This window comes from Emydura macquarii, unplaced genomic scaffold (assembly GCF_026122565.2).
Source record: "Emydura macquarii macquarii isolate MOO-44397 ecotype Brisbane River unplaced genomic scaffold, CSIRO-AGI_Emac_v2 contig_312, whole genome shotgun sequence".
Classification (NCBI taxonomy): domain Eukaryota; kingdom Metazoa; phylum Chordata; order Testudines; family Chelidae; genus Emydura; species Emydura macquarii.
Window position 1 is genome coordinate 10,293,991 of NW_027130449.1, and position 26,906 is coordinate 10,320,896.

The 26,906-nt window shown below is 61.0% G+C and overlaps 2 protein-coding genes and 1 long non-coding RNA gene across 3 annotated transcripts; 2 read left to right on the top strand and 1 right to left on the bottom strand.

Annotated features, from left to right (window-relative positions):
• Positions 1–2,138: 2,138 nt before the first annotated feature.
• MFRP (membrane frizzled-related protein) lies at positions 2,139–13,574 on the top strand. The gene is made up of 13 exons (XM_067562740.1): positions 2,139–2,192; positions 3,131–3,251; positions 3,820–3,960; positions 4,413–4,553; positions 4,926–5,160; positions 7,604–7,734; positions 8,142–8,267; positions 8,753–8,829; positions 9,945–10,093; positions 10,642–10,772; positions 12,484–12,618; positions 12,979–13,106; positions 13,350–13,574. Exons 1-13 carry the CDS (start codon positions 2,139–2,141, stop codon positions 13,572–13,574), a joined length of 1,794 nt encoding a protein of 597 aa, XP_067418841.1.
• Positions 13,575–17,518: 3,944 nt separating this feature from the next.
• Positions 17,519–21,259, top strand: C1QTNF5 (C1q and TNF related 5). The gene is made up of 3 exons (XM_067562749.1): positions 17,519–17,655; positions 19,002–19,234; positions 19,658–21,259. Exons 2-3 carry the CDS (start codon positions 19,021–19,023, stop codon positions 20,173–20,175), a joined length of 732 nt encoding a protein of 243 aa, XP_067418850.1. The 5' UTR covers positions 17,519–17,655; positions 19,002–19,020; the 3' UTR covers positions 20,176–21,259.
• Positions 21,260–23,060: 1,801 nt separating this feature from the next.
• LOC137162841 (uncharacterized) lies at positions 23,061–26,173 on the bottom strand. Its single transcript, XR_010922522.1, has 2 exons — positions 25,885–26,173; positions 23,061–23,436 (listed from the first exon to the last, which is right to left on the bottom strand). It is a non-coding gene; the product is annotated as an uncharacterized lncRNA (long non-coding RNA).
• Between the last annotated feature and the right edge of the window lie 733 nt (positions 26,174–26,906).

Consider the following 26,906-nt stretch of genomic DNA (forward strand, 5'->3'; position numbering starts at 1 on the left):
GTCCATGGCCTGGTAATTGGGTTTGCCAGCATCTTCTCAGATTCTCCCTTTGATATGGGGTCAGCCGCAGCCCACCCTTTTTAAAGGAACCAATCAGGATCAGACTGCTGGGTGTCACCCATGCTTATGTCTGCCCTGCGAGGCAACAGTCTTCCCTCCCCCGTTCAGTAATCATGCAAAATAAGGGGAAACTGAGGCACACATTGCTGAAATAAAATTACAGAAATTTCCAGTCACCCCTCTGTACTTCTCAAGGGCAGCTGAGGCTTCGTAGATCAACGTAAACCAAGCGCTCAGTGGCGCTCCTTAGAAAGGTGCTACATGCTAGGCATACCTGTCACATTTGGGGTGCATCCGCTGCCTTGTAACCCTGGGTGCCTCACAGCTTCGCTGCCGTAGCTCCCAACCGGCCTCCCAGGCACATCACAAGTGTCTGTGTATAGCTGCAATGCTGGGTCCCACCAGCCTGGGTTACTACTCACAGGGTGACCCCAACACACTCCTAGTCCCAGATTTCCCCCAAAACACGTGTTCTGCACGGCTCAGCCCTCACCTGGGCCGTTCAGATGTTATGGTTTGTTGACCCTGTGAAGAGTCAATGCTCAGTTTGTTGTTTGTCAATTCCAGCTAAAGCAAACAGTTCAGTTTACACACAACACTGAATTTGTTTAGTTTTGAATCTAAAACAAAGTAGGATTTTGAGTTCAGGTGTAAGAGGTGAAATTTGCTTGTAACAACTTCTAACGCGAGTGAACACACATCTAAAGGTCTAACAATCTAACAAGTTTTGGTTCAAAGCTTGGTTTAAGGTGGTCGCTCACCCCCAGCCTTCCAGCAAGATGGGGACTGATCCTTCCCTTGGTCAGGATCTCTACCAAAGGCACAGGTGCCTTGGTCTCCCTCGGCACAAGAGATGGCTTGTATTCTCTGCCCCTTTTAGAGTCCAGTGAACCTTCGACGTGAATTCTGCCGAAGGTTACCCCACAAAGCAAAGTTTATTCGAGCTGAGAGGAAGGCAACATGGAGTCTGGTGGTGAAAGAGGCTCCACTCTCCTTCCCCTACTAAAATGCAAATGGTTCTGTTTCCTGCGGTCTCCTGCCCCTGCTGTTTTGAGGACCGTTTACCTCAATTTACACACAAGTAACCACCTTCCCTTCCTTAGGACATTCCTGTTTAACACCCTTTGCCTAGGCAGGGCTGTGGCATCTTGAACATGTGCCATCATGCAGGGGGATTTCGTCACTTCACACGTTGCTGCATACATTTCACCATGATGTTATTGACCAGCGAGTGATTCGTTTTCACACAATACCTCACAAGGCATATGTTGTACAAAGATTACTACAGTGGCATGCGGGGCATGAATACAGGGGTGCATCCCATCACACCCAACTCCAAAATGTAGTTACTTCTGGGGTGGAGCACCACGGCTGCTTCGCCACCCACAGCACCACCACAGAGCATGGGGGAAGTACGGCAAGTAATCACACTACCTTTACGGGGGGGATCTTCTGCACATCCTACGGCAGGAGAGTCCCCAGCCCCTGGGGAGCAGCCGTCAAATAAAGCAGCTCAACAATGCTGTCCCTTTAAGACACCCATTTGCCATCCATGCCAGGGGACCTGACCTCAGCATCCTCAGCTGAGTTGGATTAAGGGGGAAGGAGGTGCTTTGGCTGGTTGTTTTTTTTTTTTAATGCTTTTAAAGTTCTTTCACTCCCAAGCTGCTTTCCCAGTCCCCTCCCCCTGGAGCCCCGTACAGCCCTTCCTGGGCTTCCAACGTCTGGTGCCAGCCACAGCAGCGGGCCTGGCCATTTCTATTCCCCGCAGCAGGCGCATTGAGCACACCCACCGCTGAGCTCCCTCCGTCAGACGCCCAGGGCCTCTGCCCGTGGCCCCCAGGCAGGAGTTGGAGACCGGGAGAGCAGCGCGGACGCCCCCGGGGAAGGATCGACCCCCAATCGTGGCCCTTGGAAGCTGTTTCGTGCTGCCGCAGTCATCAGGAGCTGCCATGCCAATGGCAGAGGGGCCATGGGAGAGGGCCAGAGCTCACCGGATCCAGAGAGCAGGGAGGGCAACAGGGGAGTAATTCTAACCCGGTCGTGCCAGGAATCCCTCCCCCCCCCCCCCCCCAGCGATGAAGGACTTCACTGAAATCACGCTGTGCCCCGACATGCTGGAGCAGAGCAAGGTACGGGCACTGGGAGGGACTGCATGGCGCCTGCCAACCAACCCGCTTGGCCCAAGGCTGGGAAACGCCGCTGCAGGGGCCACATCCCCACCCCCGGGGCCAGGCAGCCACCCACCCCTCAGCCCATCATGGGGTTCACTCACCACTGGAGCCGCATCTGGGGATTCGCTCCCGTCAGACCCGACGCTCCCCACCATCGGACGGGCTCACACGGCAGCCCCCCTCGCTCTGCAGGGCTCTAGGCTTCCTCTGGGGCGGCCCACCGGCCAGCTCACTGTCCGGGCCTCCCCTCCAGGGGTATCCGAGGGGTATTGGAGCTGCTGACCAGACAGTCCTCTTGCACCAAAGCCAGGTCCTGTGCCCCTTTCCCACCAGCAGGCAGGGGAACCGGACCTGCCCGCTACGCCAGGTTCCAGCCCAGGGGCCATTGTCCGCTTGCTCCCAGGTCCTGTCTCTATTTCCCTGGACTCCTTCCTACACAGACAGCCCCTGGTTTACTGCCCGGCTCCCAAGGAAGGCTGCAGACTCCCCTCTTGGACCCCAAACAGCTCCCTTCTCCCAGGGAGCAACTGCAGCCTGCTGCCCCTGCTCTGGGCTGCCTCCCTGTTCAGACCCAGCTGCAGCTCCTCTTCCATTTAGCTCTACTGTGCCCCAGCTCCCCTCCAGCTGCAGCAGGTCAGGTTAACTGAGCTACTGTAACCTGCTCTGCTCTGCCCTGCCCTGGGTGGGGTGCTGCTGGTCCCAGCACCCAGAGCTGACCCGCTTGCACACTGCAGCACCCTGTGTGGGCACCGGTCCCCATTAGCTAACATCCCAGTGCTGCGTGTTCACCCTGACGCACCCGTCTCCTCCTAACACACGCGCACACACGCATGCATGCATGCAAACACACACACACACACACACACACACACACGGCCGCCTGCTTTGTCTTGCAGACGGAGTTTTGCAACCCCATCTTCGAGCCCGAGAGCGAGGGGGACGGCTGCGCACCCCCCACCCCGCCCCCCACGGCGGGAGAGAGCGGAAGCAGCGCTGGATCCCCCGGGGATGGCCTCGGTACCAGCTCCGCCCCACCCCACCCCACGGGCCGTCACGCCAGTTCGCCCTGCTGAGTGGGCAGCCCCCGAGGGAGCAGGGGAGCCCCTCTGCCTGGGAGGAGATGGGCCCCAGCAGACCCTGGCGCTGGTTGAACGGGGGGGTCCTCGCCAAGGCGGTCATGCTTCAGAGCTAGTGGCACAGTATGGATGGCAGGGGGCTGCCATGGCTCTCATGTTGGGGTGTCCTGCACTGTGTACCCCAAGGAGCAGGCCCTGTGCCCCACAGCCGCTCGGCTGCACTCTGTGTAGCCACAACAGCCGCCCATGGGTCCCACCCCACACAGCGCCTGCTGGCTGCAGGGGCTGGGCTGTCAAGGCACCGGAGGGAGGGCAGCCCCATGTACCCCCAGGGTCCCCCCCCCACAGAGCCCCATGTACCCCCAGGGTCCCCCCCCCACAGTTCCTCCAGCCTCAGGGGCCCTGCCCCCCTGCCCTTAGCCCCAGCAGGGCTGGGTGCCTCTCCCGCAGGGCTCTGGGAAGATGGGTCCCCCAGCATTGCGCCCCCGTGACCCCCTGTGTGTGCACAGCTCCCCCGGCAGGCCGGCCGCTGTGGAGCAGGGCGGGCAGGAAGCACCGGCCCGACTGCAAGTTCTCCTGGCTGTGCGTGGCGCTGATGAGCGCCTTGCTCTTGCTGCTCCTCGCCGTGCTGCTGGGAATCATCGTCTCCAGTGAGTACCAGGGCGGGGAGAGCCGAGCCCAGCCCCTCCAGCCTTTCCGGGACTAGGGGGGCCGAGGGAATGACCCCCCCGGGATGGGATAGAGGGGCACTGCCCAACTCTGCCATGGCCCCGGGGTCAGGGCAGCAAGTGGGGCTGGGTTCACACACTGCAGGTTAGCTGCACCTACCCCATCAAGACCCCGGCCCCACACCACCAGCCCCCTGGCTGCCATCCCTGACCCGCTGGAATCCACTGGGGTGGGGTGCGAGGGGGGGAGACTCCCCAGGCCCCTCACACAGGGATGGATGGGTTGGAGAGATCTGGGGGGCCAAGCCCAGGGGACAGCAGCAGCTTAGGCCCCCCCCCCCAGGATCTGATCCCCATCGGAGAGACCCAGGTGCCCTGCGCAAACACCCCCTTTCCCGTGCCTGTCCCTACCCTCGCTCTCCCTGTGGAAGCAGAGCTGCAGCCCTCGCGTTCGGCCCGACCTCCTTCAGCGACAGCATTCACCCGCGCTGACAACGATGCCCCAGCACCGGCTGGCACGGCCGAGCCCACAGCCACCGAGCCGCAGGGAGCGCCAGCCACCACGCCAGAGCCCTGTGAGTACCTGGGGCCTAGCACAGAGCCTCTCCTCCAGCCTGGGTACCCCGAGATCTACCCCCCGAGAGTCAGATCCTCAACAAGGACCCCGTTGTATGGGGAGGGCAGAGGAAGCCACAGTCACAAACCACCCCCCCAGCCTGACCTCCCTGACTGGCCCCATATTAATCCCACTAAGTGGGAGCAGAGGGGATCCCCCCCACTCCTGGCCCTGACTAGGGTAAGCCTTGACCCCCAGGGGGGAACACAGAGGACCCCACAGCTCCCTTCCCCCCCTCCCCCCCGGCTGGGCTGCTATGGGGCAAGAACCCCCCTCTTGGCTCAACCCACCATAACCCACCCTCTCTGCTGTGTCTTGTCTCCCTGTGCAGCCTGCGGGGGGACCCTGGGGGGCCCCGAGGGCTCCTTCAGCTCCCCCAGGTACCCAACCTCCTACCCCCCCAACACCCTCTGCATCTGGCGCATCCAGGTGGAGGACGGGCTGGCCATCCAGCTGAAGATCGAGTCGCTCAGCGTGGAGGGCTCCACCTCCTGCCTCTTCGACCGGGTGGAGCTGTATGAGGAGCCAGGGGTGGCCGGCGGCTCCCCGTGGGGTGGGACAGCTAGGTAGGGACCCCACTGCCAGGCATGGGGGGCATCACACTCCCCCCACCCACAGCCAGGCTTGGATCACCCACCAGCCCCTCAGCCTTGGGTTTGTTAATTGCACAGGGGCTGTGTTCTGGAGGGAGGCCTGGATTCCCCTCTGCCCGGGACGCAGGGGGCAGCTTGCGGGGGGTAGGGGACATGTGTGGGTAGAGCTGCCTGTGGGAGGGGAGCTACAGAGGGGGACACCCCCACACCGGCCCAGCACTCAGGCAGGTGCAAGAGATTGTCTCCCTCCCTGACAGTTACAGGGGGGAAGGGGGATCCAGCCCCTCTTTTGTGCCTCAGTCCCCCCACTGGGTCACACATTCCAGGCCACTCCTTCCTGGGGCTCCCCAAAGAGACACCAGTTACAGAGACATCTTCCCACACCCCCGTGGGCATCAGGGTTTTCCCCTTCGCTTGGGGACTTGGCCAGTCAAGGTCCCACTACAGGACTCTCCACCAAGGGGAAGGCTCCTGCTGTGGGCCCAGCTTGGGGAACAGGTAGGGGAGCCCAGGGCTGCCCTCTCCCCCCAGCTCCCTTGCAGGGCCCCATGGTGGGCAGCCAAGCACTGCACCTTGGGGTACAAAGCAGCCACCCCCACCCCACATCCTACCCACAGGCCCTTTCCCCAAGGTAAGTTAGAGTCACAAATGTTCTGACCTACCCCATGGAGCCCTAGTCTCTGCTCTGCAATCTTGGTCAGGGCTCTGCTGGCAGCATTTCCCCCACCCAGGGAACCACCCACCCCCTCTGCCTCCCTTTTAAACCCTGCCTCCACCTGGGCAGGCTTTGCAGGTGCCTCCACCTGGGCCCAGAGTTTAACCCCTTCCTCTCCAGTGTGGGGTAAATAGTGGTGTCCTCAGGGGTCTGGCCTGGGACCAGTGCTGTTCAGCATATTCATACATGATCTGGAAAAGGGGTAAACAGTGAGGTGGCAAAATTTGCAGATGATACAAAACTGCGCAAGATAGTTCAGTCCAAAGCAGACTGCCGAGACTCACAAAGGGATCTCACAGAACTGGGTGACTGGACAACAGAACGGCAGATAACATTCAATGTTGATAAATGCAAAGTCATGCACATTGGAAAACAGAATCCCAACGATACATATAAAATGATGGGGTCTGATTTGGCTGTTACCACACAAGAAAGATCTTGGTGTCATTGTGGATGGTTCTCTGAAAACATCCACTCAATGTGCAGCAGCAGTCAAAAAAGCTAACAATGCTGGGAAACATTAGGAAAGAGAGAGACAATAAGACAGACAATATCATATTGCCTCTTTATAAATCCATGGTGCCCTCACATCTTGAATGGTGCGTGCAGAGCTGGTCGCCCCATCTCAAAAAGATATATTGGAACTGGAAAACATACAGAAAAGGGTACCAGAAATGACTGGGTATATGGAAGTGTTTCCATATGAGGAGAGATTAATAAGACCAGGACTTTTCAGCTTGGAAAAGAGACGACTAAGGGGGGATATGACCGAGGTCTATAAAATCACAACTGGTGTGGAGAAAGTAAAGAAGTGTTATTTACTCCCCCTCATAACACAAGAACCAGAAGTCATCAAATGAAATGAAATGAATAGGCAGCAGGTTTAAAATGAACAAAATGAAGTGTTTCTTCACACAATGCACAATCAACCTGTGGAACGCCTTGCCAGTGGATGTTGTGAAGGCCAAGACTACAACGGGGCTCAAAAAAGGACTAGATAAGTTCATGGAGGATAGCTCCTCAATGGCGATTAGCCAGGATTGGCAGGGACACTAACCCATGCTCTGAGAATGGCTGACAGGATGGCTCACTTGATGATGGCCTGCTCTGTTCATTCCCGCTGAAGCATCTGTCACCGGCACTGTAGGGCTAGATGGACCATTGGTCTGACCCAGTCTGGCCGTTCTTATGGGTTTGTACATGCCATCGCAGGAGCCCAGCACAGGGGGCTGTGGGGCAGGACCAAGGGACACTGGCAGAGCTGTGGAGGGATAACAGGGTGATCCAGGTCTGGCAGGGGGCTGTGGGGCAGGACCGTGGGGCACTGGCAGAGCTGTGCAGGGGGGACAGGGTGACCCAGGGCTAGTATGTAGGAGGGAAGTCGGTCAGAATTGAGGGGCATCAGCACACCTGCGAGCGAGAAGCTCGTCTGCCCTGGCCTGCCTCCCGCCGGCACTGACATCCCTTCGCATGACCCCTGTCCTGGGCCTGACGGTCTCGCCGCTCCAGAGCGGCACAGTGGGAATGGGGCGGCGGATACCCTGGCAGATTCAGCCCCCCCCCCCCCCCCCCCCCCCCGCACCCATGGGATCCAGGCCATCCCAGCCACGTGCCCCGAGGGCCCAAGGGGTTCATGGGCAGGGTGCCAGCCTCTGCTCCCTTCCCCACTTGCCCATGGCACGCACTTGCCACTCGCTGCAGGTTTTGTGGCAACGTGGCGCCCCCGACAGTCAACACCAACGCCAACCGGCTGCGCGTCACCTTCGTCTCGGACAACAGCGTGGGCGCCCCCGGCTTCACCGCCCGCTACCGCGCCATCGCGCCCAGCGACAGTGAGTGCTGCCTGCCAGACCCACCCCAGGCTTCCCCCTCCGAGGGGGGCACAGGCCTTCTGCTGCAGAGCCACCCCAAGCCCTGGACGCCTGTGGGGCAGCGTCCAAGGCCCTGAGCTGCTCAGTGACCCACCCACTGAGCCTGGGGTGCAGACAGGCACAGGGTCTGGCACACTTGCCCTGGAGGGGAGGGGTCCCACTTTGGATGGGCATCGGCGGGAAGGCGGGGACCTCTCATACAGCCGATCGGTGTGGTCCCCTCTGGCCTTAAGATCTGGGAACCCCTGGGAGATGGGGCACCGGTCCTGGGCACTGCCGGGTTCACAGGCCCTCGCCTCGGGGGCCAGGAAGACACCCTGCTTTCCAGAGCCACGTGTCTTCCTGGTCCCTCTGTCTGTCTGCCCTAGAGAGCTGTGCCTGGGACGAGTTCTTCTGTGACCAGGGGCTCTGCCTCCACCCGGGCGTCGTCTGCGACGGCTTCCACGACTGCGCCGACATGAGCGACGAAGCCAACTGCAGCTTGAAACACAAAGGTCTGGGCAACCGGGCGACTTCTAGCACAGCTCGGAGACGTGGGGGCAGGGCCGTGGGGGGGGAAGGGGGACAGGCCTGGGACAGCAGGTCAGGGTGAGGGACATGGGCCGGGCTGGGTGGGGCCCTGGACTGGAGTCGCAATGGGGTGTTGTGGGTCAGGACCGAGGGGCATGGGCAGAGCTGGGGGAGGAAAAGCCAATGCGTTGGGAGCTGAGTGGGGATGGGGGCAGATCTCCAACAGACTTAGTGGGACCAGAGCAAATCCCTCAGCAGGGACAGGCTAAAATGCTCTTGCCCTGGGGCCGCAGGGTGTGGGGAGCCCCGGGAAGCCAGCACCAGGGGGGCCAGGCCAGGGCGGTGGGGGGAGCCCATGGGTCGCGGGGCTAGAGGCAGAACAAGCAGTGTGCCCCAGTCACGGCTGGGTAAAAGCAGCGCTCCTCCCCCCACGCGCCCCTCCCGCCCCACGGCGTCTCTCTCGTTCCAGAATGCGGTGGGTCACTGACCAGCTTGGAGGGGCAGTTCTCCACCCCAAACCACCCCCAGCGGTATCCGCACCAGCAGGTGAGGAGGAGCTGGGGCTGGGGGCAGCGAGGGTGCTCAGCGAGGGTGCTCGGCTGCGGAGAGGTGCATCATGGGGAACTGCTGGCACAGCGGAGAAGGGACGACCTCAGCCATGCGGCTGTTGGCACCAGAAAGGAGACCCAGGGCTCTGGAGAGGGACAGGTGGAGGGGGCAGATTGGCCCTGCACTGTCCAAGCCACAGAGGGATGGGGCCCCGACCGTGCCTGGAACACCAGGGAGATCCAGAAATGCCCCAGTCTGTGCCCCACGGGTGGTTCCCCCATCCAGATGTGGGCAGGGTCACGGATTCACAGGTCCCACGCTCTCCGGCACAGTCCCTGGGAGGGCCCCGGCGGCGCTCCCGCCCTCTTAGGGTCACACACACGCTCTAGGACAAGCTACGTGGCTTTGCCTCCTGGGCCTGAACCTCAGAGCCGTCAGCTCCTCTGCCCCACGCCGTGAACGCCCTTCAGCGGGTCCACCTGAGTTGGACACCCACGGGAGACTTGGACGCCCACAGGAACCCCCAACTCCCTTAATCTGGAGTGACTCAGCCAGTGGTGTAAAAGCAGGAGGGTTTATTAGATGTCTGGTACACAGCATAGATAGAAGGTCCTTAGTTAACACAGAGAACAGAAAGTGACAGCATAATGCATCTGGGTCCGTCCAGAGCCCTCTTACCCCTCCCGGCAACCCACAAACAACCCCATCTAGCCCCTCCGCGGTCCTCTGTCCTTGTTCCCCAGCTGGTCACACCCCGCTGGCTTCCTGTAGGGGGTGGGCTATCCATGGTCCTTAGCTGCGAGTTGCCAAATGTCTGTGCAACTGGAGTGGCCGTTGTCTTCTGGGACTCCCTGGGCACTGGGCCCCAGGCAGGTCCGTGTCAGACGCACCCGGATATCTGGGACTCTGCAAAGAGGAAACCACCTTTCCCCACCCCCTACTTAACCAGACACCACAACGGGGAAACTGAGGCACACACACGATTCACTCAAAATATTACAGAAAAAAATTCCCACTCCATCACATCCGGTCCATGCCGGGTTGGCCGTCCCCCATCCAGACGCAGGCAGGTGTGTGTGGCGCAGGCTCACAGGGTCCTCGTTCTCTTCCAGCTGTGTGTCTGGCAGATCTCCGTGCCCGCGGGCCACGTGATCGAGCTGCAGTTCCGCAACTTCAGCCTGGAGTCGCAGGAGGACTGCAGCTTTGACTTCGTGGAGGTGCATGACAGCGCAGGCACGGGTGCCCCCAGCCTCCTGGGCAGGTACAGCCGCCCGCAGCTCCGTCCTCCACAGCTGGGCACAGGAGACTGAACTCCCTGAGCAGGGCAGCCTTGCAAAGCCACTTTCTGGGGGGGGAAAAGGGCTCCTCTTTCTGACCCGACTGCATTGCCCCCCACCCCTGCACTAGAGAGACCCAGATCCTGCCCCTCCCGGGCCCAGTAATATCTGCCTCTCGTCAGCTGTAGCTCTCCAGGCGCCCTAGGAAGCATTTCTCAAGGAGGGGAAGTGGCTTGCCCGTGGCAGGTTGGCGGCCCAGCTGGAGAAGGGCACCCCAGGCTCCCCAAATGCCAGTCCAGCGCTCTAGTCACTAGGCAGCAATGCCCTCCCCGAGGCGTTCGGGAACGTTCTGCACACAGCAAGAAGACGGGCTGCACAGGGAGGGGGCAAAAGCGTCTGTAGGCATTTGTCACAGCTTCCCGCACCCCAGCCATGCCCGTCTCCACCTCTGCTTCTCTCTTCTTTCCTCCGCATCCCTCCCCACTCCCACTCCTCAGCCCCCTTGCTCCCATCTTGTTTCATCTCCCGGTAGGTTCTGCGGCTCCCAGCTGCCGCCCATCCTGACTTCCTCACAACACGTCATGACCGTCCTCTTCATGGCAGACGAGGGCGTGGCGGATGATGGGTTCCTTGCCACCTACCGTGCCCGGAATGCCACGGAAAGTAGGTACCTACCTCTGCAATGCACCCTCCCTGCCGCCTGGCTCTTCCTCCAGCTGACCAGCAGGGTCGCCCGTCTCTGAGCACCATGTCCTGGTGGCGAGCTGACTCATCTGCTCTCTCTCTGCCAGGATGCTGCCAGCAGCAGGTCCATCGCTGGCACTGAGCGGGACATCATCTGTGGTGAAAGCAGCATCTTAGCAGTGACAGTCACAGGGTCTGCTCCCCTGCCCCCCCAGTCTGCCTCCCCCCTTCCTCTTTCTAAGGTATTTACTGTAGGGTCTTTGCTCCTCCCGCCCGTCAGTGCATGTCTCCAGCCGTAACATACCCTGTGAGGCAGGGCAATTCTGATGCACAGATGGGAACTGAGGCCCAGCAAGACCCCCGAGTGAAGCACTCTGCCTGGGTCCCTAGGCGCTGGGATCACTGCTGGAGGCAGAGGGAAGGGGAGCACTGATCTCCCATCAGACTGGCTGCAGAAGGGAGCCACTGCCTAGGGACCCAGGTGGAGCGCACGGGGCTGCAGGACGCCTGCAGTTTCCCTGCTGCAGCAGGGGGACTGCAGGTCAGCGAGGAACTCCTTCCGTCTGGCTGCAGTAGGGCGGGGGGCTGCTAGCAGAGCCCTTCAGGGTTGTAAAAATATCGGTGGCCCTCGAGCCGAGCGGGAATCCCGGCGTGGCTCTCACATTAGAACACAGTGACTGGAAACGTGCTGCACTTACTTCATAATTGCACTGTGGTCAGGCTTTGTCTTGGATCACTGCAATGTCTACTAGGGAGTCCACAGTCCCCTCCACGACAGAGAACAATTGCCATGTCCCCGCCACAACGTTAACGGCCCTGGAGTCTCATCGCATGGATATTAAGATGCGCACCACAGCTAGGATGTGCGAAAAGCACCTAAACCCCTTAGGCACCTTGGTAAATCCCAGCCCAAAGGGATGATAACGTTGTCCCTCTCCAAGCTGAGTAGCTAGTCAACGTTTGGGGTGCGGTGCGGGTGTTCCAGCGAGGAGTAGAAATCAGTGGTAGTCAGGTTTTTTGAAGACTGTACAAAGGCCTGTGTCTCTGAACACAGAAGGAATCAGAGAGCAGGAAACAGCTTCTTTCGCTCTGCCCCAAGAGGAACTCTTTTCAACCTGCACCCGAATCTACAAACCGCTCCCCAGGTTTTTCCAGGGTCAGCCACATTCTTTTCGCTGCCCCTTCGGGCTCGCTCTCTCTCACTCCATCGGGTCTTGTCTGACCTCAGTTTTCTGTGAGCTCTCCGGTTCCCACCTCCACAAAACGATACTCAGCCCAAAGCGCCTGGGTGAGTTCACATGTCCCTTTCTGCCCTAGGTGGATCTTACGCTTAACTGAAGGGTGGTTTCACACCTACCCATCTCAGTGGGGTTTTAACTCGACCCAGGACAAGACTGTGCCCTGCTCACAACAGTAATAAGTGATTCAGACAGGCCCCAACCCTTCAAATCATGTGGCCGAGGGGCAATTACTTCTTAGAAGCACTAGCGATAGTCACCGCATGATAACGCTTGTCCGGTTGAGTCTGTGCTCCAGTAACTGTAGTTACATTGGAGTCACACTGCCGCTGGGGACAACTTCCCACTGTAATTACGGGCACTGACGGCTCAGGTTCGTCCCGTTGGCTCTGCAAGTGCAGACTCGCTATGCTGTGGTGACTGCAGTCCTCCTTTCTCGCCCCTCCGCCCAGAAACGTGCAGCCCCTTGGAGTTCTCCTGCAGAAACGGGGAGTGTCAGGCCTTGGAGTCGGTGTGTGACGGCTGGCACGACTGCCCAGATGGCAGCGACGAATTCAACTGCACGAGTGTCTCGTCCCTGTCCTTTGGTGAGTGACAATCCCTAGCTCGACCAGTCTCCTGCAGCAACCAGTGCTTGGCTCCTGGGAGGGAGGGGGCTTCATCCACCAGTTCCCCCAGCCAGCGTTCTAATCTGGTTCGGCTCACAAGTGGAATGAGTTTGGTAGGTCTCCGCCCTGTGCCCAGGGAACATCTGTCCATACACGCTGACATGACCGCCACGTCTGAAGCACTTGCTGGGCCGGGGTCCAGATTTTGGAGCCCAGGGGCCCTGCAAACAGCATCTCTGTCTGGACACCCAACTCCAGCAGCGTTCTCTGCAAGTCCTAGAGAGTGCATCAGCGTTGCCACCTGTGCCACCTGCCCTCCTCCTGCTCTCCCCCCGGCAGAGTCCTCCTGCGAGCAGATCCAAGTGGAGATGTGCCTGGGCCTCAGCTACAACACCACCTCCTTCCCCAACATCTGGCTGACCATCCCAGACCAGCAAGGGGCGGCGGCCGTGCTTCAGGACTACAAGGTGAGCCCAGCACAGGGGGCGGCGGGGCCGACTGTGCTGCTCTGTCAGGGGCGTGTCGGTCAGCCGGGCAGGAAGGGAAGCCCAGTGGGACGTGAGCAGGCTGGGTGGAGAATTCGCTTGGGTGGAAGGAGGGGGCACAGGGCGCCGGCGGTGTAGGGCACCCAGGGGTTAATGCCCGCCCCCGAGCTTTGGTGCCCCAGTGCCAGACCTTGGGGTGCTCCCTGCCTCCCTCTCTCCCCACAGACCCTGATGGGGCTCTCCTGTTACCAGCACCTGCGCCTGCTGATCTGCAGCCTCTTCGTGCCCAAGTGCACGCCGGACGGGGGCGTGCTGCAGCCCTGCCGCTCGGTGTGCCGGACGGCGGAGCAGCGCTGTCACCAGGCCCTCAGCCTCCTCAGCCTCCTCTGGCCCGTCAACTGCAACGTCCTGCCCGACTCCAAAGACCCCGTGGAGTGCTTCGAGCCGTGAGCGGGAAGCGGGGCCCGGCAAGCGGCGGGGCGGGCCTGACTCCCCCCCCCCACCACCCCAAGAGATGCCACCTGCACGACTTTGGGGTGGTGGGGATTCAAACCGTGCTCGGAGCTGTCCTGTCCCCTCCCTACACATTCCCCTCCTCCCCCCCCTGCCCCCAGGCACCTGAGGAGAGCCTGTGGGGCCTAGGAGCCCCAAATAAAGGTGCTGGAGAGGAAACCGCCCACCCGGAGGCTGGGGGCCTGCTGCCCCATAACTCCCCATAACAATCCCCTAAAGGAGCCGCCGGGGCTGGCCCTAAGCGTCAGAAATGCCAGTGAGTGGCTGCCTGCTGGGATCCTCGCACTGCACAGCCGCAGCCCTTCTGCAAGGCTGGGCCCCGTCTCCCCCAGTCCTGCAGTGGGGCCAAAGGGGCAGCCAACTCTTGCCTGCTCCTCACCCCCCACGTCCTCCCATACACCCTGTCCTAGCAGAGGGGAAAGCGACTCTCCGCTCCCCCTGCCCCAGTCTTATTCCCTGCAGCAAGGTGACAGCTCAGAGCTGGTCCCCCCCACAGCTGAGCCAGGAATGGTACCCAGCTACCTCCAATATAAGGACCCCAGGGAGCGAGCCTCTATGTCCTAACGCCCCCAGGCCCAGCAGAGCACACAGCGGGGCCTGTCTGAGCAGCCATTGCCCGTCGCCCGCCTTCTGCTCGGCACACGGCGGGCACGGTGCGACGGAGAGCCTCCGCGTTGTGAATAAACAGGCTGTCGAAGGACGGGAGGCTGCTTTTGTGGACCAGGCCTGAGACTCAAGAGAGCTGGGTTGAGTTCCCAGCTCTGCCGGACTCCCTGCATGACCCCAGGGGGAAAAGAAAAAAAACAAATTCTTCTGTGACTCAGTTTCTCCAACTGTAAAACGGAGACAATGCTACTTCCCTGCCCCCTAGGGGGATAAAACCATAGTTATATTGGGGGAGGGCTGTCAGGCCCTGTGGTGATGGGGGGCCATGAAGGTACCAGGGTAGATGAAGGACAAAAAGCATCTTAAGAAATGGCACCTACCCCAGCATCACGCTCCGCTCTAGCCACCTTCGCCCGCACCTCTCACTTGACCTGGGCAGCGGAGGGGCTCCTTCCCCAATCCCACAGCAGTTGAAGGCATAGCTCCCATTGAACGCGTCGGTTCCTCGGCCCGTTTCTGGTGCTGGACGGCTGCCTTCCCACCTCACCCAAATGCCGCTTGCGCACAGGGTGCCGTCATCCTGGCAGGTAAAGAGTTAATTATCTCAGCACGCAGACACGGCCCGGCGCACTGTGCTCCACTGGGCTGGCAGGGCCTGGAGACGGCAGGGCGGGCTCCGTGGGGCTCTGTGTCTTTAATAAACAGCTGCGGCATTTTGCGACTACAACCAGGCCCGTAATCATTTGACCTCTCCTGACCACTGGCCACTAAGGCTGGTGCCTCCAAGCCACAAACAAGCCTCCCCTGGCCAGAAACAACATCCCGTTTTCCCCTCGGGGCAGGAAGCACCGGGAGGATTGGCAGGCGAGCGCGGGCTGCTGGATTCCACCCCTGCAATCCAGAACGCTGCCACCGCCGCTAACCTGGCCTGCCATCTCTCCTGGGAAAGGAACAGAGGGACTATCTCAGCATAGGCTGAGCAGGGCTCCCCCTCGCTATAACACAGCACCCGGGAACCCCTGGCACCGAGACGTGACTGCATCCCCCTATCATAGCATGACAGCCGGGAACCGCTGGCACCAAGATGTGACTGCGTCCCACCCCACCTCCCCCCAGTATAACACGGCACCTGGAAACCCCAGCACAAAAATGTGAGTGTGTCCCCCGTGATATAACACAGCAGCCGGGAACCCCTGGCACCGAGACATGACTGCGTCCCCCCATCTAGAGCACGGCATCCGGGAACCCCGGGCACTGATGCACATGGAGCAGGAGAGCCAATTCTTCACTGTCCTTACTTCTGGGAGAGGATGGGGCGTGGGGACGTTGTTACTGATGTCAGTGCCGGTGAAATCGGGCAGATGGACTGTCCCAGGCACTGCCAGCCCCGTCCCCGCTGTGCCCCCTCTACCTAGAGGGGCTGCTTCGAGCTCTGAGAATAGCGCACGCTACGGGGCCCATTCAGTTCTTAGCCTCTGGCACCACCCGTTGCCCAAAGGAGGCAGCGTGACCGAGCAGTGAGAGCGGGACTCGGGGACTTCAGGGGTTTATTCCCAGCTCTGCTGCAGACTCGCGGGACAAGTCACGTGACCGTCCCCTGCCTCAGTGTCCCCATCTGTAAAACGAGGGCGCAGAGGCTGAACAGGCTGCCTCCCAGGAGGGTTGGCAGGATCAACGTGGCTGAAAGCACTAGACCAGGACAGCCTATCGCTGCTGTTCATTTCTGCCCGTGGTGAGCGGGGCTGTTCAGTGATGGGCACACCTCTGCCCCAGGGAACCCCTTGAAGAGCCACAAACTCATTGGGCACACAGGCCTCTGCTGGGCTGCTCCTTGGCAGGAGAAACCCTCCCCCTCACCGCATCCCCATGCCAGGCAGAGCTGGGGCCAGAGCCCCTCGGAGCTGAAATGAGTTTGAGAGAGTTTCAAAGGCCCACCTCAGGCACCGCATCCTCTTCTCCAGCGACGGGGGAAGAGAACTCCAGGCACGCCCCGGTGGTGTCCTCTGTGTTCTTGGCCGACTGGCAGCAGCACTGCGTCTTCTTGACACATATCCCTCTGCACGGCTGACCGTGGGGTTGCGGGCACTGACGGATCAGCCCCAGCTCCCAGAGATCAGCAGGTCCTGGAGCTGGGGAGCCCCAGGCCATGGATCAGGGCGGAGCATGGGGGCTTTACAGCCAGCCTCCAGGCAGAAAGCTTCAGCCTGCGAAAGCGATCAGGGAGCTTGCTGGGCTCTCCGAGTTGCTGCCGTCAGTCCCTCTCATCCGCTGTCCAAGGAGAAACCGGCAGTGACCTGGGGAGCAGAAGGAGAAAAATGTGAGTCCAGACCAAGTCGAAGGTCTCCGGCAGGCTCTGGAGGAACAGGCCAGGGTTTCGTGGTGGTAGGGGAGAGTGTGTGTGTGTTGTGCCCGTGAGGAGGTGGAGGAGAGGTTGTGTGTGTCGTGCCCATGGGTGCATGGCGCACGCCCAATGTTCATGGGTGTGTGCATGTGGCCAGTGGTTTTAGAGGTGTGTCTGTGGGCAGTGTGTGTGCACGCCCTGTGGGTTTGCTGCTAGCGCGTCGAGACGGGCTTGGGAACAATCAGCACCTGGCATGTGTGTTGTCAGTGAGCTTGTGGTTTGGTTTGGGTCTCATTACGCTTTGGCCAGGCCACTAAACCTGACCGAAGTGTGAGCACGCTCACGCCCTTTGCTCTGCCCCAGCTGCGTATCGCTGTTCCCTCCCGCCACACCCTCAGCCTCTCCTCCTCCGAGACATTCCTCAAAACACCCCCGTGGCCCAGGCGCCCCCGCGTTCCCCTCGAAGGGGCCGCTTTCCTGCCTGTCCCCTCTTCCCCCTCCTTCCCACCCCTCAGCGGGCTCTGCTCCATCCGGAGAAATAACCACAAAAATGAACCAGCCTGTCTGGCAGGGCCGACGGTACAAAGACGGCCTTTGCTTCCAGAACGGGGGGAGCTGAACTAATCATGGCTACTTGTTTGATCTAGATGATGCGAGCCCCCCTCCTTCACCCGCCCCTTCCTGCACGTCCGAGCCCTGCCATTCCCCTCTCGCCTGGTCTTTTCCTTTCCTTGCCTCTCTCTCTCTCTCGACACGTCTCCTGTGTTAAGTAAAGGGGGGTTTTCGTGTCATGTCTGTGCCTGGGTCTGTGGTTCTCTGTCTGTCTGTCTGTCTCTCTCCTCCCACTGGTTACAGCATTTCCAACACGATGGGATATTTTCCCCGTGTCCTGTAGCTCTTGGCTCTGAAAGTCACTGATTTCCTTTGGCGTTTGGGAGGAGAGACGCAAGGAGGGAAGGGCGGAGGGGGAAGACAGCCTTTCCTAGGGCCTTCGTCAGAGCTGAAGCGGGGCAGGAAGAGCTGACGGGCCCTTCACGCAAAGCAGGCGCAGCCAGAGAGCCGGGAGACACAGTAAGTAACGCTAACCAGCTCCATCTGCTCCTAGCAGGGCCGGCGGCGTGGCTACGGGGCAGCAGACAGGCCACGGCATTTCCCTTAGCGACTCGGCCGGGACCAGGAGCTGGGTCCCAGCCCCCCGGTGTGACACGTTCCAGCCGCAGGGCTTGTTTTCCTTCTTTCCCTTTTCTTTGGAGAAAGTGGCCTGCAGGAGTCCGGAAAGCGGAGACTAGACCCCCCCCCCCTCCTCTCCCCAAGGGAGTCCCGCTCATCTGGGTGCTCCGAGCCAGGCCGGGGAGAGGCCTGCGTGGGGCAATGCAGGGGAAGCCAATGCTGAAATGAGCTGGATAGCAGCCATGCTCCGGGGGGCGGAAGGGGGGGGCAATACTACCCTGGCAAACAGGGGGCAGCCCCATGGGCTGGGTTCAGCCCCCAATGGGAAGGCGGGCACTGTGCTCCCATCAGAGGCTGGGAGGGATGGATGCCAGCCTGCTGGGAGGGTGTCCCCACACACCGCAGTGGGGCGGGGGGCGGTGCTAACCTGGCTATGGGGTGAACTGCTGCAGCCCCTGGGTAACGCCATGGAGCCGGGAACGGTCCTGGCCTCATACCCTGTGTGAAGGGAGAGTCAGGAGCATGGGAGATCCTCGGGGAATGAGGCGGGGGTGGTGGGAGGGAGCAACGGGAAAAAGGGACCCCTAGAAGGCAGGAAATGGAGACAAGATCCTCAGCCATCACCCCACAACTCCCCCACAGCTCACACCCCGTGACAGGCCCGCCACACACAGCTCACACCCCGTGACAGGCCCGCCACACACAGCTCACAACCGCCCCATAGTTCACAACCTGTGACAGGCCCTCCACACACAGCTGACAACCATCCACAGCTCACACCCCGTGACAGGCCCTCCACACACAGCTCACAATCACCCACACACAGCACACAACCCTCCACAGCTCACAATCTGTGACACGCCCTCCGCACACAGCTCACAATCACCCACACACCCTCCACACGTAGCTCACAGCCCATGACACACAACCCAACCACACACCCACCACATAGCTCACCGCACACTACACACACCTCACAGTCCCCACACCAGCACACAGCCATACTGCACCGTACACACCCTGCCAGCCCCTCGCTCCCCGTGGTTGCCAGATACTATGGTGATGGGGCAGACTATACCAGACTGAACGGGCTCGGGGCCTACCCAGTCCAGCATCCCACACCTCCAAATTGCCAGCCCATCCCGGCCTGGTACCCCACCTCAGCAGGATTGTTGCTATGGAGCGAGGAGAGAGATGGCAACCCCTGCTAGAGGCTTCTAAGATACGACGGCTCACTCTGTCCCCAGCCCCTCCACTGCAGCGGAGATGAAGCAACTCCTCTTCGTCTTCCTCCTCGGCCTGATCGCCAGCTCCGTCCAGATTGAGGACAACAAGATCCCGAGCCTGTGCTCTGGGCAACCCGGAATCCCAGGGACCCCCGGCCTCCACGGTAGCCAGGGTCTCCCAGGCAGAGACGGACGTGATGGCCGTGACGGAGCAGCCGGGACGCAGGGAGAGAAGGGAGAGATCGGGCCGCCTGGTAAGGAGACAGCTGGGCTGGGGAACGCACTGGGAACCGGAGCCCGGCTCCCCACGAAGGAGGCCCTGGTGGCGGACCCATGCCTGTTGCACTGGGCCAGCTGATTCTCTTGAGCCCTTAACATAGCTGTGCCGGGTGGGTGACCCAGCCAGCCGGATAGACCCACCAGGGCTGAGCACCAGGTACAAAGCACCTGGGTCTCAGTGCTTCTTCCTTCACCGGGGAACAAAGTAGGTGCCGTGTAGTTGATCGCGAGGGAGGGAGGCACTAGATCCTGCCTGCGCGGTTGGGCAGCCATTCCATGCAGCTAGGTGCACAGATCGCACGGTGCTGGGTGTATTAGGAATTAGACCCAGAGACGGACAGGCCGGCTGGCCGGTTATTCGTGGGTTCAGCGCACTGGGCATCTCTCCTCTCCCACAGGAGTCCCAGGTCCCCGAGGGGACAGCGGCAGCCCCGGCATGAATGGTCTGAACGGGGAGAAGGGGGCCCAGGGAGAATGCGCGGTGGCGCCCCGCTCAGCCTTCACTGCCAAGCGCTCGGAGTCGCGCAGCCCGCCCCTGGCAGACCAGCCCATCCGCTTCGACGTGGTGCTGATCAACGAGCAGGGGCACTACGACGCGGAGACAGGCAAGTTCACCTGCGAGATCCCTGGCGTCTACTACTTCGCCGTCCACGCCACCGTCTACCGCACCAGCCTGCAGTTCGACATCCTGAAGAACGGCCACTCGGTGGCCTCCTTCTTCCAGTTCTACGGCAACTGGCCCAAGCCCACCTCGCTGTCGGGCGGCGCCCTGGTGCGCCTGGAGCCGGAGGACGAGGTGTGGGTGCAGGTCGGGGTGGGGGACTACTTCGGCTTCTACTCCAGCATCAAGACGGACAGCACCTTCACCGGCTTCCTGGTGTACTCCTACTGGCAAAACTCTGCCGTCTTCGCCTGAGACCCTGGCTGCCCGGGGAGGGGGCGATCGAGGTGCGCTGTCCCCTACGTGCATCCAGCACACAGCCCGAACCCTGGCACGTCCCCTGGGGAGGGAACCCCAGGAGGCACCGGGGTCCAGCGGCCTAAGCCCGCTCCTGGGAGCCAGGACTCCTGGGCTCTCCGCCATTGACGCGTCCCACTTCTGCATACAGGGGGGATAATGACGCTTCCCTACCCTGGAGGGGGACGCTGTGAGGATTCATTAGTTAGTGCTGCATAAGGGCTAAGTATTCTTATTATCACTAGTGCATGACGTCTGGGAGGTCTCCACCAAGCCAGTCTCCTGGCTCCCCGAGGCGCTCGCTGTGCGTGCGAAGGTGACGCAATGGCAGGGTTATTGTATGTTACTTGCTGGCGTGTTGAAGCGTATTCCTGGAGGCACAAGCCCTGCATCCCAGGGGGAGCGGGCAGTGTTCATGGCGTGACACCACCGGCATCTTTGGGGCTGGCTGACCCACTCCTCCCCCCCCCATCTCAGCAGAAAAGCCAAGGGCTGGGTGGGCCGTGGGGACTGGACTCCAGGCACGTGGGGGGAAGCCTGCCGTGGGGCCCTTCCTGCTGGGAGCATAAAGAGGGTTCTTCAAGGGCCCCCGACATCCAGGATCTGATCCTCAGCGGCTGTAAATCAGCTCGGCTCCTTTAGGGAGCTGGGGGGCTGTACACTGGCTGAGGATCTGGCCGCAGCTTGTTCCCCCTCGTGCCCGTGGAGATACAGAGAACGTCCACTGACGCCAGCACGGAGGTGCCAAGTGGACCCGGTTACAACGGACCGGACCCTGCTCCCACGGAGGGCTGCCCTTTGACAAGCAGACGCGGCCGATGGCCTGAATCCCCCAGGCACTGGCTGGCCCTGTGGACCCTGGCTGGGACATGGAGCAGGAGCCACGTGGTTGACAGGGGGTAGGTTTGCCAGCTGAACCACCCCACCTCAGCTGAGCTGGCAGCGGCTGCACTGTGCTGGGTCCAGGGACCGCCCTGCTTTCATGCCCTCCAGCCCTCACTCTCACCGTGTGTACGACCTCCCTGTTAGCCCTCAATAAACGGCTTCGTCACCGTTTATCAGCCTACCAGCGTGTCTGATTTGGAACACGTCAGGGGCATGATCGGGTGTTTGGGGTCTTGTATGTCCAGAGCCTGTTAACATGTTGTGTGCATGTCAGGGCCTGTCTGTACCAGCCGCGCGTGAATGCCTCTCAGTGTCACGTGTTTTCTCGTGTGTGTGTGATGGGGTATGTAAGGATCGTCCTGTGTATATGTCAGTGCATGTTAGCCTGTGGTGGCTCCTGCACGCACAGCAGCATGTTAGCTTTTACACGTGTCAGGAAGTGTCTCTCTCCTTGTACATGTGTCAGGGCCTAGTCGTGGGTCTTCTCGTCTAGCTCTGGGTGGGTATTAGCAGGTCCGCTCTTCTCTGCACGTCATGACACGTCGGCACGTGTATTCTCTTGTGGGGGGGTTAGGGCATGTTGGAGTGTGTCATCCCCTGTATGCACATCAGCGTGCACCTACCCTGCAGGGCGTGTGTGGGTCAGATACTACCAAAGGGTGGAAGGAGACATCTTTTTTACACCTCAGAACAGACTGACTGTGTAGTCACGGGACCAGCACCAGGTCCCTGCCTTCCCATGGGGCTGCTGTTCATACTAGCTTAAACACACACACACACACACACACTCTCACACTCACACTCTCCTCCCCCCCCGAGCAGACAGCTGGAACTAGCCCCTGGGGGGGCAGCGTCAGGGTCCCTTGGCTTGGAAACTGAACACTACCGTCCGTCAGTTACACTCAGCTCTGCTGCTCTTTATTCACCCACAGGGTGTATTTATGGCGCTGCTACGCACACCTGGATCCCAGTCCCCACCGAGACCCAGCATGCTTGGCTAGAGGGAGGCTGAGTTCCCAGGCAGTCGCTGCTGCCCGATGGTCAGCTGTGGGCAAACAGTGCTAGCATCCATCCCTTTGCCCGCCCAGGCACCCAAGGAGTCACGGCGAAGGGGCAAGGTTCCCATGGCTTGTAGTTTGACTACACTAAGGGGAGGGCTGAGGGCTCTGCCCTTGTCCTGTCTGGGATCCAGGGACAAAACAGCAAGCACACCCTCTACCCCGGGCCCAAGTGTAATTTTTTCAGGCCCAGTACAAACTTGTAACATCGGCCCCCTCCCACACACGTACCTATGGGGGTTGCAGCCTGGGCCAGGACCCCCAGACGCCCGTAAAGTGTACCCTTCCCCCCCCATGTGGGGGCCCTGCCTCTACCTCAGCCAATGGTATCCCCTTGGCCAAGGGGTTTGGGTATAGAAAAACACTGATCCAGCCAAAGCAGCCCAGGTATCTCTAACCAGCAACAGTTCCCAGGCCCCACTGCTTGTAGGGCCACCTCGGACTGGATCCTCTCACTACTGGGAAGCAGCCCCAGGGAGATGAATAGCCAGGAAGTGCCAGAGAGAGCGCGCATGCTCTGGTCCAGCTACCCCCTCTGCAATGGGAAGGGGAAAGAAACCAGCCTTTGGAGATCTCTGGGAGGCAGCGTTTGGGCACCCGTATGCCTCTCTAGCACAAGGATGGGAAGTGGGGGGAAAAGTATCTTCCCCTAGACATGTTTCTGCTAGCGGGGGGGGGGGAGAGAGAGAGAGAGAGAGAGAGAGAGAGCGAACGTGCCCATCATCTGATCTCCTCTCCTGCAGCCTGGGCTCCAGCAGAGGCCAGTCCTCACTGAGTGACATTTAACAGATGGAAACTGAGGCACAAGGAGGGGAAGTGACTTATGCCAGAGCTGGGCACAGAACCCAGACGTCCTGACTCTTCCCCCTCCCCCCCCCAATCAATCCCACGCTGTGCAGCTTTGGGCAAAGGCCTGGAGCCCTCTCCCCCCTAGGGGGCACCAGCCCCCCATCGTGAGAGAGCTCTTGGGCAAAGCATCAATCCAGCAGAGCCAGGCAGATGAACCCGCCACTAGATCTTGCTTCAGTTCAGGTCCAGGCAGGGCCGCGCCAGGCAGGGCACGGTGCTCCCCGACTTCTGCATCGCACTCAGTCAGCGCAGGGAGAGCACCAGGGCACGTCAGCCAACACCTTGTGAGCCTCTCGCAGCAGCCTGCCAGGTGTGGCAGTCAGGACTCCCGGGTTCTACCGCCAGCTCCGACACTGACTCCCTTTGGCCATGCCCGGCTGCTTCTCTGTGCCTCAGTCGCCCTTCTGCCCGGGGTGGATCAAGGCTGCTGTGAGGATTAGCGGCGTTGAGAGGTGCGCTGAGACCCAGAGGCTGGAACTGTGCCCACGTTCTCTGCACTCCAGAGCTCCCCTGGGGAGGGACCCCTGGCTCCCCTCACTGGGGGCAGGAGCTGCTGACATAGCACTCTCTCACTTCCCTTTCCTCTCTCCCAGTGTGAACACTGCGACCCGGCTCAGGGAAAGGCCCCTATTTTTAGGAAGGGAAAGAAAAGCCCTCTGCACTTCCTGTCCAATAAAGCCCTTGCGCACATTTTCCAAATGCTGCTGGATTACACCCAGCGGGGGGGGGGCTTCCCACTGTGAGAGCACAGAAGGGGGACTGCAAAATAGCCAGGGCTGAGAGCGCTCCGGGGGAAGCAGGTGCACCAGCTGGGATCACAGCTCTCCCCAAGGTGACGGCTTTATCGTCCAGCCTGAGCACCTGCCTCTCCCAGACCAGGGAATCGGCGCTGCCCAGGCAGGGGGCAGAGCGTAGGAAGAGGCGACCCATCTGATCCCCCTCTCCCCTGCCTGCCGTGCTCCGGGGACGGACTCATTAGGCTGATGCGCCAAGTAAGCAGTGCCCGGATGGGAGATTTAGGGTGCGCCAAGGTTATTAAAAGACTGCCCAGGAGTTGCGTGCAGCACCCAGGTGCCAGGCTGAATGTCTCATGCCACCCTGCCCCATGGGACATCACATGCATGCAGAGCCTGCTTCTGTCATTTACACTCCCCAGACACCAATCCGGCTCAGGAGAGAGCCGGCCCCACACAACAGGGAGGGAGCAGTGTCAGGGGGGCAGGAGAGGAATTGGTGATGTGGGAAGCTGACAGCATCATCTGGAAATGGGGCAGACCTAGGGGAGTGTGTCCCGTGGATAGAATGGGTGAGACGGGGAGACAGGACCCCTGGGTTCCTGCCCCAACCCTGGGAGTTGGAAGGCGGCTGGAGCGGGAAAGCCAGAAATCAGACACCTGAACTCAGTTGCCAGCTCGGCTCCTGCCGCCATGGTGCATCTGGTGGCGTTTCAGGCACCTTTTCCGGTGGCTTTTGGGGCTGGTTGAGGGAAGCGTTGGAGGCAGGGTTAGGGAATAAGGGTGAATTGAGGGCACCCCAAGGACATCAGCTGGTGCGGTGGCGATGGCCTCCGAGATCCACGAGAGGGCCCCCCTCCGCTCTCATAAGCGCACCCAGGCCCGGCAGGCTGGCCACCAGGGGGTCGGGGGACTAGGAGCATGGAGAGGAGGGGAGGGGTGAGAGGAGGAACCCACCCACCTGAAGACCCAGTTTGCAAGGGGGGGAGGGGTTAAATAGCAGGAGATGTGGGAGGAGGAAGGAGGCAGTGGGGCAGAGGAGAGAATAGGAGAAGGCGGCGGGGAGCAGCCCCAAAGCGGATCAGTTCCTCACAGCCGCCCTGCTGAGCGTAGAAGCTAGGCAGGGCATGTGCTGGCCGACTGAGATAAGGCAGCCAGCCCACACACCATTCAGCATGGGATGGGCAGGGCCTGAGGCTGTCGGCAGAGACCCATGCCCCATGCCCCGCTCTGTCCCTGGGCTGCAGGCTCTGGAAGCAGGCCGGGCATGTACACTGGGTCCGGGAGGGAGCATGGACTGTGCTTAGAGCAGTGACTGGGAGCTAGGACCTCTGGGTGCTCCCTCCCAGACCCCCAGTCCTGCCTTTCTTCCCGCCTCAGCCAAAAAAAGCCATCTTCTGTGCCCTGCCTGGTCTGTCTGCAGCCCCCACTCCCGGGCTGGGGTCTCCCATGGGGCCAGCCCTGCAGCATGCCCCCTGGCCTCTCCTCTTGGAGCATCACAGCCTGGGACTCTGGGAGGCCAAGAGGCAGACAGCATCTCAAGGAAACATTAGGCCCAGTTAATAAGCCCCCCCTCCCCCCCCCGCTCTGGTTACCTGCCCCAGCTGGGAGCTAGGCAGCAGGGCAGACAGGGGTGGGGGCAAGGAGCCAGGGCTGCTGCCTGTGCGGCGAGAAGCTCAGATTGTTGTCTGGGGCAGGGGCTGCAGGCCAGGGCATTAGCCCGCACGGCCCCGAAGAGCTGGAGGCAGCCTTGCAGGGGAGCTCCCAGCCACCACAGCCCTCCCCAGCTGGAGGCGCTGTAGGGAATAGCATCTCCCCCTTCCCCATGCCAGCTGGTGGATCACCGCTGTTTGCAGAGAGGAGAGCCAGACAGTGGGTGCAGCCCCCAGAACTGTCCCCCGGAGGACGCACTCTCTGGGGACCTGTCAGATGCCACCTAGTGGGAGCTGCAATGGTGGGACAGCCCCTTCCCCCAGGGGCTTAACAATAATGCATGTGGTGGGGCCCTGATTGAAGGGCTAGGCTCGGCTGGTGCTGGGGTGACCGGGGTCCTTTTGGACCTAGCTTGGACCTCCAGAGGGGGCAGGGCAGTCTGCACCTGATGGGGCGGTGCTAGGACTTGGTAGGGGCCCTGAACTCACCTCTGGAGCGCCTCCTTCTGGACACCTCTGGGGAGGAGCTGTCGGGGGCACACCTCCGCTCCTCGCTCTCTCTCAGGACTCAGCTTCGGGGCGTGGGCCCCCAGCCAGGTCACTGTAGTTTCCCCTTCCAGACATTCTCCCACCATCCCAGGCACTTTCCTCTTTCACTGCCCCTTAACAGTGCCACTGCCAGGGGAATCCTGCCCCAGTCTCTACCCGGCTTCCAGCCCAGCGACCCTGCACCAAGCAGGCAGGGTCTGCACAGTCCTGACCCACACTGCTATCTCCCTCCCCCTAAGAGTGACTGCGGCACTGCTCAGCTCCTGGGTTTTATACAGGCCCCGCCTGTTCCTGGCCAGCTGAGCCTTATCCCTAATTAATCCCGGCTCTGCTGCTCCCCGGCTTCTCTAGGTGCAGCCTGGGCAGGTAACTGGCCCACTTGGCCACCTTAGCTCCTCCGGGTCTGGGCACCCATCCCAGGCCAAGGGCTGCTTGGGCTCTTACACAAGGGAATCACCCAGGGTCCCCTTTGGCTCACGTCTGTCCTGAGACATAGAAATTGCTGCAGCTGACACCTGTGGGGGGGCTACCAGGCAGGTCTCGGGGGTCCCGCACGGACCCCATGGCTGCCCCTGACCCCTAGAACAGGATCGCGGGCTGAGGCCTCGGAGGCCTCAGGGACCCTGAGAGTCGGACCACGGGCTCGCTGCATTAGCGAGATCAGCAACCTGGCCTCAGCAGCGGCTGCGTCGCACACAGGGGCCTGGAGTCGCTCCGTCTCGCTGCTGACGTGAAATGAGCCAGAGGCCAGACCTGGATGGGAGCCATTCCCTTCCACGGGCTCCTCCGTGGCTCCCCATGGAACGAGTTGGGCAGCTCTCGGTCCACTTCCCCGCAGCCGCAGAACCACTGGCGCTAACTGGACCTGAGCTGGCAGAGGGGCTGAGCAGACCAGGGAGCCGGCCCTCCCCTCTCTCCCCGGAGGCGTCTCCTCCAGCTCTGGGCTGAGGCCAGGCCGGCAC

What these genes read in the sequence shown, in the direction of transcription:
- C1QTNF5 (XM_067562749.1), top strand. Translation starts at nt 19,021, where the DNA reads ATGAAGCAACTCCTCTTCGTCTTCCTCCTCGGCCTGATCGCCAGCTCC. An exon ending in GGGAGAGATCGGGCCGCCTG is followed by an intron (nt 19,235 to 19,657) that starts GTAAGGAGACAG and finishes CCTCTCCCACAG; the next exon opens with GAGTCCCAGGTCCCCGAGGG.
- MFRP (XM_067562740.1), top strand. Translation starts at nt 2,139, where the DNA reads ATGAAGGACTTCACTGAAATCACGCTGTGCCCCGACATGCTGGAGCAG. An exon ending in ATCCCCCGGGGATGGCCTCG is followed by an intron (nt 3,252 to 3,819) that starts GTACCAGCTCCG and finishes GTGTGTGCACAG; the next exon opens with CTCCCCCGGCAGGCCGGCCG. An exon ending in GCTGGGAATCATCGTCTCCA is followed by an intron (nt 3,961 to 4,412) that starts GTGAGTACCAGG and finishes CTGTGGAAGCAG; the next exon opens with AGCTGCAGCCCTCGCGTTCG.